The sequence below is a fragment of the Nymphaea colorata genome, chromosome 4 (assembly GCF_008831285.2).
Source record: "Nymphaea colorata isolate Beijing-Zhang1983 chromosome 4, ASM883128v2, whole genome shotgun sequence".
Classification (NCBI taxonomy): domain Eukaryota; kingdom Viridiplantae; phylum Streptophyta; class Magnoliopsida; order Nymphaeales; family Nymphaeaceae; genus Nymphaea; species Nymphaea colorata.
The window spans coordinates 24,933,572-24,944,792 of record NC_045141.1 but is presented as its reverse complement, the minus strand read 5'-3'; the positions used below and the strand labels follow the sequence as shown (position 1 = coordinate 24,944,792).

Genomic DNA, 11,221 nt, shown 5'->3' with positions numbered 1-11,221 from the left:
GGCGCCCTGCCGACGTGGCCAGGGGCAGACTGCAGACCTTCAAATTGGAGGAAGCTCAAACTTTTCAGCACTCTGCCTTCGTTGGCAGGAGGTTGCGTAACTTCAACCTGTCTTATAAAGAAAAGGTTATCTGGCTTTGCGACATGTCATAGAAGACCGGTATTCATGAACGATGATGGTGCTGAAGTATGGACAAGGTAGGTTGGCACCAAAGCATTTGAACTGGAAGGAAATGAGTTAAAGAATCAGCACTCTAACTGAAAATATGATGTGTGTTCCGCACTTGGTGACAACTGGAGCAAATTTCTTTCAGACTGAAGCAACGGAGAGATCATCTGAGTGGGCAAGAGAAAAGTGCAAGGAGCAATATATTGCAGAGAAGCAGCAAAGTATGGTGGTGTATGGACACCTCCTGGGCCGACAAGTTCTCACAACCAGACAAATAGGCATGTGAACATCATTAGACGTTCATCAGGACATGAATATATGTTTTCCTGTATGGACAAAAGGACATTTAACTTCAGAAAGTGATGTTTAGTGACACTTGGATTTACCAAGAATTAAATATTCAGTTGAAACATATTGCCTAATAGCAAGGCCACCTAAGCCAAACATTTTCGCTACTTGAACCAAAAACATCCCGTCGGTTTTCTTTCGCAGATACCTAGATCGACTATAGCGCAACTGAATTTAAAATGGCAATAGGTCGACCATAATGGGATAAATCCTGTATGACAAAAGCTCCATACCTTTCAGTTCTGGTGACAAGGATGTTCAGAGACTCGAGATTTCCCCCTTGGAGGAAAGTAAAATTTCATTAGCTGAGAGACGACCTTTTCGTAAGAGCCAAAGCTTATCAGTCTGAGACGCATTAATTGTGCCACAAGACAAAACATGTAGTCATCAAAAACACAAGTAGGCAGATATGCCCATCACCGATTATATAGGTTCAGCTAGCAGGAACAGAAAAGTGATAATAGGGTGTGAAAAACTCATATCACGCTCAACACTGCGTTTTCCTATGATGAAATGCAAATGGTCCATAGCTACATGTTTTCCCACCAACAAATCCAACACGAACATACATGGCGGCTCCAAGAAGTTAAGCCACAAAGGACGATTCTTCTAAATATTTTATTATGAGTTAATAATGAATATGTTAATATACATAGGTATCTGGAAGAAAAGATATAACCAGTGCTATTGATTTCCTCATCTTTACATATATTACAAAGAGAAACAAAAGAAATTATGGGCAATGCTATATATGGGTTATTTTTGTGATCTAACAAATTTGATGTGCCTTTAGGATTCCCTCATTGAACCAGAATATTCGTCCTTGTCTCTAGACTCCATCAGCATTAACACAACTTCTCGCATTGATGGACGATCAGAAGGTGACGTACTTGTGCACATCAATGCAATCTTTAGCACAATTGTCATGTGGTCAACAGTGTTTTGGTCATCCAGATTTAGTCGATCATCAAGTATTCCAGAAGATAGAGAAAATCTTTGAACAGAATGCTTTACCCACGTCACCAGATCACCCCCCTGGTCTAATGGTTGAACAGGAGTCCGACCAGTAAGCAATTCCAACAGGACAACTCCATAACTGTATGTGTCACATTTTTCTGTAACCTTAAGCGTGAATGCATATTCTGTCAACAAAAAATCCACCACCAATAAGCGGAATGTATGCATTGTGAACAACAAAACAAGTAAAAGCATCAACACCAGTAGATATGGTAAAAATCAATGTCAGCATTGAAGGAAGCACATTGAGAAAATTATTTAATACAAAAATGAGAAAAAGGTGCTCTGGCCACTGATGAAGGGGAACAGGGAAAAACCAATCTGTTGTCGACAAAGTCACCATATGCATAAAAAAATATTGAGGATGTCACGTGATGCATCCCCTAAATTCTTACCAACGCTATTACAGGTTCTGCAAATTTACTAGATCTTCACATTACTAAACTACCAATTACATTGGAAGCTAGTAAGCTCATTTGTGAAGTATGAAAGCATATATTTTTAAGAAAAAAACTGCAGAAATGCTATTTGATTTTATGCTTCTCATAGACACCTGGTACATGACAATGACAAAAGCAAGGATGTGCATGCCATTCTGTCTCAGGTCCTGTGTAGAATTACTTGCTTCAATTCTCTAAGGTACAGGGTTATGAGAAAGAATACCATTTCGTGTTGTGATTAGGAGAACCTCTGCCAATAAAGGCTGGTAGTTCCAGTCTCATTTTGAAAAGGGACAAATGTCTGAACCATTTAACTGTAAACCGGATCTTAACATATATTATTCATGAAAGACTCAGACGAAACAGAGATTAAAGAAGCCATGTATGTGACTCAGATATAACTTTAGCACAGTAATGCCACAAAAAAGTATGTGCTCTGAGATTTTGTTCATGATAGCATATACCTAACCTATCATAACCTATTTGGCAAATTATGTGATCTGCTGAAGATTTAAATTGTTTGCTTTCTTCAATATTATCCACTTCGTAACTGGCATATCTTTCATTACTCTTAGTCAATTGTCTGTGGTTTCCATATGTACCGACAAGTATGTTCCACATCTATGTGGTTCTAGCTGGCAACTGCCCTACATTAGCAACATATAGCATATGTATGCAAGTATCCTCCCAATTGATTGTTGATGCCATCATCTCTACAGTTGCAACAGCATATATGGCATCATTAGCTGGTCATCTACTCCTACATGCCTTGTTGGACCAATATCAACTTCTCATATACTGCTTTCTTTTTTCATGACTGTCAGGTAGAGCATTTGCTCAAGTAAACAAGCTAAATGCCACATTTGCCAAAGTTTCTATGCTGAGGTCGGGAATGCCATTACACCAAGTTTTCACACCAGACGGAGACTCTCATGGTTACAATGCAAAATGTACCTACTCTGGTTGTCCACAATACATAGGCTACACTCTAAAGCCAAAGCCACATGATAAAAAGTTTGTATCTCTTTCCAGTTGGCAGTTACCAAGAGGTTCACTTGCTCATTGCAGATTGTTTTATGGACTGGTTGGCCTATATTGGGCGTGCTTGGCTTTTCTTGCATGCGCATGTATATACAAGAACACTCTAATTGCCAACTAGACCTGAACATCATACCTCAAATATGTAAAGCACAGTCTGCCAAAGTGGTCGTTCAGCTCTACAGTTAGAAGAAGGCTAATATGACAATGTGACGTATGATGTAGGAAACCCTCTGCAGATTTAACCAATGAACCTTGCAGTTCCTATAGGAGCGGAAGTGCATTCACTAAGCAATAGCCATTTCCGTCATTTATTTAATTTGACTGCAAGTGTGTCAAAGATGGTGACAGCTGGATCCAACGGTATACAAAATCATTCCATCAGTGAATCATAACAGGATGAATCAAATAGGTACAATGATGTATCTAAACAATAGGAACTATAGGCCAATAAAATCGATATATTCAAGGGGAGTTCCCAATGAAGAGATGATCACAGAAAAAAATGGCTCAAACAACTCAAAATATTCAAGCCATATACATTCTCTAGGAATTACCTGGAGCTATGTACCCATAAGATCCTGCAACAGCAGAGACTGACTTTGAGTATGGCATATCAATCACCTTTGCCAATCCAAAATCCCCGACATGAGCTTCAAAATTGTCATCAAGAAGGATGTTGTTTGACTTTATGTCCCGGTGAATGATTCGTGGCCTACAATCATGATGTAAATATGATAGTCCCTCAGCAGCACCAAGAGCAATCTTATACCTAGTCTTCCAATCCAGAACTGTCGATGCCCCACGAAGCAATTCACCCAAGCTTCCTTTAGACATGTATTCATAAAGCAAAATATTGGAGCCCTTGTGATAACAGAAGCCATAGAGCTTCACAATGTTCCTGTGCCTTATCTTTCCCAAAGTGGAAATTTCAGCACGGAAGCTGTTATCAATGTTATTCCCTTCTCTATATGATTCAAGCTTTTTTACAGCAATAACCTGCCCAGTGGGCATCACAGCCTTGTAAACTGTTCCGCAAGCACCCCTTCCTATTATGGAGTTACAATCAAAGTCATTTGTAGCCTCAACCAAATCTTGAAAGGTGAAACCCTCCCTTGGGGGAAGATACATGTCTGAATCTGTATAACATTGTTTATCTTGGAAAGGTGTAATCACCTCAACTGGCCGTCTGATTAAATAGATGACAACTGCAATGAGCACCAATGAAACAGACCCAACAACTACAGATATTATTGCCAATGTTTTTCCCAATCTATATCTAACATCCTCCCGTGGTGCTGGAGTATCAGCTTCTGGTGGAGAGCTACAGCTACTAAGAGGATTGCCACAAAGCCCTTCATTTCCAATATAGCTGCTAATGCCCATGTTCTGCAACAATGGTACCTCAGGAATAGGCCCTGTGAGGTTATTATTGGACACATTGAATCCTAGAAGACTTGAAAGATTAGCAAATGTAAGTGGAATCTCTCCAGAAAGGTGATTATTGTTAAGAAGAAGATATTCTAGCAAGTCAAGATTGCCCAACTCAGCCGGTATTTCACCAGAAAGGTTGTTCCAGCTTAGGTTCATGGCAATCTGCAAACTTGACAACTGACCCAGTTGTGATGGTATGCTACCTGAAAACACATTGTCACCCATCTGCAATTCAATCAAATGTGAGAGATTCCCTAAGAATGAGGGTATTGTGCCTGAAAGCTTGTTACCAAAAATCCTAAGCAACTCAAGCTGTGCAAGGGTCCCAATTTCTTTTGGGATGGTACCAGTAAATAAGTTATTGCTAAGATCAAGTCTTTGAAGCTTCATGCAGCTAACTATCTCTTTAGGGATGGAACCTGTCAACTTATTGGAGGAAATGTTGACGTCCACCAACTGGGTTAGAAGCCCAATCTGCATAGGCAAGGAGGACGTAAAATAATTACCTGAGAGATGGAGTCTTTGCAACGTTTTACAATTTCCTATATCTGGAGGGATTGGGCCACTTAACTTGTTCCTGTCCAATCCAATGGTAGTCAGATTATCCAGCTTACAGAGATCTGCAGGAAAGCTTCCAGTGAGGCGGTTGTCTCCCACACGAATTTGTACCAACGGCTTGCAGTTTCTTATGTCACTGGGAATATTCCCAGTAAGTTGGTTAGACCACAGATTAAGCAGAATCAAGTTTGAGTTTTTACATAGATAGCGAGGAATTGGGCCACTGAGAGCGTTCTCTGATAAGTCAAGTACCCACAGAGGACTTGAAAGCCCGAGAGCCTGAGGAATGGTACCAGTAAGCTCATTCTGAAACAGTTGCAATGTGATCAGCTGGGTCAAATACTGCAATTCAACAGGAATGGAACCTGTGAGATTGTTGATGGAAAGATCAAGTTTGCTCAAATTCTTCAAGCTGCCAAGTTCTACAGGAATAACGCCTGAAAGATGGTTCTGGAAAAGGTAGAGCAAGCGCAAGCCCTTTACCTTACTAAGTTCTTTTGGTATTTCTCCCACTAACTCATTCTCCGAGAAGTCAACCTCAGTTGCTAGACTCAGATTGCCAATCTCCTTCGGTATGCTTCCATTTAATTTGTTCCTGTATATGTATAACTTGTTCAAAAATGTGAGCTTACCAATCTCCGCAGGAATTTCTCCAGCCAGGTTGTTCTCGTACAGTGCAAGTAGTTCGAGCTTTCTACAATCCGTGAGCTCCTTCGGAATTGTTCCAGACAAACTATTGCTCCAAAGTACCAGATCCTTCAGATTCTGTAACTTACCAAGTTCTTTGGGGATCGGGCCCTCCAACGAGTTTTGGGCCAAACCAAGAGTCACCAAGCTTTCACACCCACCTATCTCAGGAGGTATGCTACCAGAGATTGAATTCTGCCCTGATCGGAATGTCGTCAAGTTCTTTAAGTTACCGAGAGAAGGTGGCAGAGGCCCAGAGATGTTGTTGGTGTATGCAACTAGTTCCTGGAGAGCCAAAAGCCTGCCTAGTTCACTAGGAAGATGCCCAGAAAGCCTGTTATTGCACAGGTTCAATTTTACCAAGGCAGATAAGTTACCCAACTCCGGTGGGATCTCCCCATCAAAATTGTTGTTGTTCAATAGCAGAACCTCCAAACTAGACAACTTTCCAATTTCCGCCGGAATTTTCCCGGAGATATAGTTGAAAGAAAGATCAAGATAGGTCAAACTGATCAATCCGCCAATGCTGGGAGATAAAAACCCCGACAGATTCATGTAGCTCAGATTGAGAGATGAAACAGTGAGATTGTAATCACCGATACAATGAACGCCCGTCCAGCTGCAAGGCGTGGGATCAGAAGCATTCCAATCTCTCAAATGATTGAAGTCATCAATAAGATTCTGCTTCACGGCCCATAGAAGCTCAACTTCGGCACCAACATCCACGCCACGAGCCGGACAAACGGAAGTGAAAACGACCGCCCAAATCGTAAACACCACCACTCTTCTCTGAATCAAAAACATGTCTGAAGGTTCTTTTCTCGGAACAAAAGAAAGCTGCAGGACTCGTCAGTGGTTCGCCGGAAAAACGCTCACTCTGTAAGGACTCCGTGCCCGCTAAACACGAATCAGGAGGAAGAAAAATCAAATAACAATAACAAGAATGTCAAGATCCTTCAACACCAACCCGTCTGGCCACGATTTCTTTTCTCTTCAATCCTACCACAAAACGAAAAAACAAAAGAACCCGTGAATCCTTCCATTGATTGAATTCTGTACCTGGTCCCCGAAATCTACGTGACATTTTCACAAATTAAATGCACCAAGAAACACCAAACAGCTTCCAAAGATTAGAGACTCAATGTCACCAAGAATCACCAAGCGAGTTCCAATTCTAGATACTGTACCAAACTGGTTGATGAATTGAAAAAAGAACCGAAAATTCGTCAAACGCAGACGCAGCAAGAATGTGCCAGAAATATACGCACCTCTACTGCAGATGTCTTGCCGTGGACTGAAGCAACGGCCAAGATTTCTCCGCTGAGGAAGACCCATTCTGGTCGTCCGTTCATCATCGACTAGTTCAAACAAAAACCTGAAAATAAGTTAAAATTCAACCAACTACCCATGTAACGAACTTCCCTACACTTTCTGATGAAGCACATAGCAAGAGAGAGAGAGAGAGAGACAGAGACAGAGACAGAGAGGGAACCATCTCTTCGTTTTCCTTCAGCGTCCGGAATCTGGAGGTTCCTACGTGGAAAGGCTTCTTCCAGCTAGAATTCCGGTGGTTTCAAGATGTTCTTGGGATCTGCTATCTCGGAGGAATGATGAGAGCTTGAAGACGCGTTTCCTATAATGGCCGGCGAAGCGGCAAACCTCTCTTTCTCTCTCTGTCTCTCTCTCTCTCTCATTCTCTCTCTCCCCTGCCCATTATAATGATACCGGTGAATGAATACAGGAAAAAGTGTTAGCACGTTTTCATCTGGTCACGATAAAAAAAAAGAAACATCGAAAACTTGTTCTTGGATTCCATTCATTCGACCAATTAACTAGATACAGGATGTGCCCTTCGGCCTCCAATATCACCTGACAGTATTGGTACTAAAAGATTTCTTTCCTTCCGATTTTTCTGCGCTGCCAGTGAATCTCTATTTTAGATTTTCTGAACTGTCACTGAATTTCTTTGAATCACAGTTATATCCTTGTATGCTCTCTCTCTCTCACATTATAAGGTTTATATAATTATAATAAAGTCAACAGTAATTGAAAATGACCAAGTGTAAGCACATTCAGAAAAAAAATAGTTAAACAATTGAAAATTGTGAATGAACATTCATCCACCAAGTTAGAGAGGTGGACTCAAGGCCTTTTAAGTTGCATAAAGTTAAAAATTTAGTTCTTGGTGCAATCTGGTAAAGGTCTGCCTAACCCTACCTAGTCCATAAAAAGAGGAAAAGTAAAGCTCATACAATGTATTCTACTAATCTCACTGCATTTGAAGCTTAATTTTAGCTTTGGATGAGACACAGCATGATATGCTGCTGGAGGTAATCGCATAATTACAAAACTTAGTAAATATTAACTTCACAAAGGGAAAATGCATGAACAAGTTTTTAGAATTAAAAGCTTAAAAATGCTTGCTCAACCCAGGTGACTGTGACAACTTTCGTTCTTTTTCTTTTTTTAGTTTGCAGCATTTTTCTGAAAGAAATGGCTAAATTTGTCGCCATGCTTGAAAGTTGAAAGCATCATCATCGAAAAAGATGTTTCCAGAACAGTATCATTCGGTAACTCACAGTATTCATGCACCCATTGAAGTTGCAATTGGGGGGGTGAAGGTGAATGTCAGTATCACCAGCCAACTTACCTCTTATGATGTTCAGGAAATTTGGCATCAAAGAGGAAAGGAAAAAAGGGGAGGGGAAAGAGTAGTGGAGACTTATTTGTCATCAACTTTTCTGCTTAGTGGTAACTTCAGATTAAGATGTGCTGACAGTAACACTTCTGCAACTGTAAACTCACAAATTAAGGTCTAGTTCTGGACCATATCTGTCTCTTTCATCACTGAAATCTGCCGGATGGAGTATGTGGCCGGATGGATTTCTTTAATCTGTCGTTAAAAACCATCGCAATAGATGCATTACCAATGATTTTTGTTTAACTATGGCTTTTTAAGGCCCAATGCACGATCAATTCGACCACATGGCAGTCTGCAGATTTCTCTCTCTCTTTCCATATATATATAAATAGAAAAAGAGAGAGAGATTTTGATAACAGAGAATCTTTTTAAATGGTGAGGGTGTTGGGGAAATCAATTTTTAATATACTGGGGAGATTTACATGGTGCTTTTTGAATGACATAGTTGATATCCAAAGTGGCAGCCACATCGTGAGCACCAATAGCGTGGATGTTGATTACAGCCTTGACTTGAGCCCACCCATTTGCTCATACCACATTCTCACTTTTCCTTCTGTGGACGCGACAACCAAACTCTTCTTTAGGATATGTTATTTTTTGTCCTTTCTCAAGTAATTTATAGCGAAAGTCCAATAACTAACATCTATATATATATATATATATATATAGATGAGAGAGGGAGAGAGAGGATTTGTACTTCTGATCATAAATTATCCCACAAATGATTTGATTGTCAACAGTTTTGACAGTTGTGATTCTTAGTAAACAAGCTATGCATAGGATGTGCTTAAGGCGTGCTTGGGAGCAAAAGAGAAGACGAAAAATCCGTATCTTGATGCGTTTTCACACTACTTTTCGCAGGACCCATTTAATTTATCACTTTAACCAAACACGGGTGAAAAGTTCACCTCAAAAACCCGCTTCCTTTTCTTTTCTAATTCCCCACAAACGAAGGAAAGTCCTCCCCGGGAAAGGAATGCTTTCTTCTTTCTTAAAGGAAATGTTCAAGTAAGTTGTTCATGTAAAGATAACTCTAAATAATTAAGTTCCACCTGCAATCAAGTGCTTCTTGAGACAAGCTAGTTCGCGTGTGGTCAACACTCTAAGGAACTCTCTCTCTCTTTATATGATGCGTTCAATATCTCGCAGGGAAGTCTATTTTTAATCAGATTAATTTATTGCACAACTTTTGGTTTTTCTTTATGACCAGTTCTGGTTTAGTTTAAGGCTTAATGTTCTTCTCTTCAAAATCATATGTAAGCATCTACTGTATAACACACACACACACACACACATATATATATATATATATATACACTTTCGAATGTTTACATCTAATCTCTATTACAAGCTTCATCTTTCATGAGGTCTCAAATTGGTGAGAGCTTTCACACTATTGAATCATTAATCATTATTTCCGAGAAGTCAATGCATCGATAATAGACCCAAGGCATATATATTCACCTTCGGTACGAAAGAAAAAGAACGGACAAGACCAACAATGCAAGCAAGGCTCTTTCAAGGACCATTGCTCAAGAAAAGAAAAGTGAACAAACGCCTTGATCTTCTCAGCTGAAGATCTTAATCCCCACTTATTATACCAAGAATCGAGCCACTGTGTCTTAGTAACTTCTAAATGCATATTAAGAAGCACAATTCACAAGGAGCACATGCAAAGTTGAATGTACGTTCCCCATGTGCCTAGATGCATCACTATCTTTGCTTCACATGCATGTGATCGCACCCCGAAACAAATGCATGCAAAAATGTGTATGTATATATGTATATATGTGTATATGCATGTATATTCATTCATTCTCACGCCCGCAAGTGTGCGAGTATCATGCACATACTTTTTTCCAATGTAATTGGGTTTGATTAATTACATATAGTTTACTTAATTCAAAGTGCTAATATGGATTAAATTGCTGAGTTAAGCCTTTAAATAGTAGGTGGAGGTCAAAATGAAGCTCAGTTCATATCACCCCGTGAAAACAAACACGGTGAACATCTTACCAAATTTGAAAAGGATTTTTCAAGTGTATGTGCATTTAGATCGTGATGTTTCTAAGATAGCAACAGCTGCATTTTGTTTCTTGTTTGCTCTTTTTAATGGACAAGCAAGAAGGACGGAATCACCCGCCACATTATTCAACAGTATGCGTGCGAAACCCCTTGGCCTTTTTTTCCTCCTTTTGATGATTTAAGCTTACGACCTTTTGATTGAATTTCTTAGTCAGGTAGATAGATCTCTTTGTTGTGATGTTAGTTGCATTACCTACTTGCCATGGATCACTCAATTTTAAAAGCCCAAGTTTTTTTTTTTTCTTTTCGGTGACTTAGCTATTGAGTTGAGACTTTAAAAGAAACTTTTTTTTTTGGAGAAAGTCTCCTTCGGTTGATAGACTTTATTGCTTAAACCTTCAAGCAAGGGCAGAGATAATTTTTTTTTTTGTAGGGATCAAACTATAGTTTCAAAATTTTGAAAATACCAAACATAATTTTTCAAAATTTTTATATAAGTTAAACTAACATTTTTAAAATTTATATGTAAAATTTTTATTTATTTATTTTTAATCAGAAGGAGGGCCATGGTTGTAGCATGCATGGTCACCACTAAGATTGCTGACCAACACCAACAAGAGGCCCAACCAGTTGTGTCACATCCCTTGACCAAGGTCCCACTGAAACTTTCGATGGCCTATTGTACAAGTCACATTTCTAAGGAAATTGATGACAGGGACATGATTTTTTGTAAGCAAGTCATTTAATGAAGAGAGAAAATAAACCCAACTACTGTTCTAGATCGTCTAGACATTGAGTTAGGAGT

At 39.6% G+C, this 11,221-nt stretch overlaps 1 protein-coding gene across 4 annotated transcripts; it reads right to left on the bottom strand.

The window, feature by feature from the left end:
• Positions 1–1,102: 1,102 nt before the first annotated feature.
• On the bottom strand, positions 1,103–7,675 carry LOC116252607 (probable leucine-rich repeat receptor-like protein kinase At5g63930). Of its 4 annotated transcripts, none has more exons than XM_031626982.2 (4): positions 7,166–7,675; positions 6,959–7,065; positions 3,569–6,689; positions 1,103–1,658 (listed from the first exon to the last, which is right to left on the bottom strand). In XM_031626982.2, exons 3-4 carry the CDS (start codon positions 6,492–6,494, stop codon positions 1,306–1,308), a joined length of 3,279 nt encoding a protein of 1,092 aa, XP_031482842.1. In that variant the 5' UTR covers positions 6,495–6,689; positions 6,959–7,065; positions 7,166–7,675; the 3' UTR covers positions 1,103–1,305. The 4 variants fall into 4 exon arrangements, with proteins under 4 accessions (XP_031482842.1, XP_031482841.1, XP_031482844.1 ...); XM_031626981.2 differs by having other exon boundaries at positions 7,183–7,675; XM_031626984.2 differs by having other exon boundaries at positions 6,959–7,048; positions 7,183–7,675.
• Between the last annotated feature and the right edge of the window lie 3,546 nt (positions 7,676–11,221).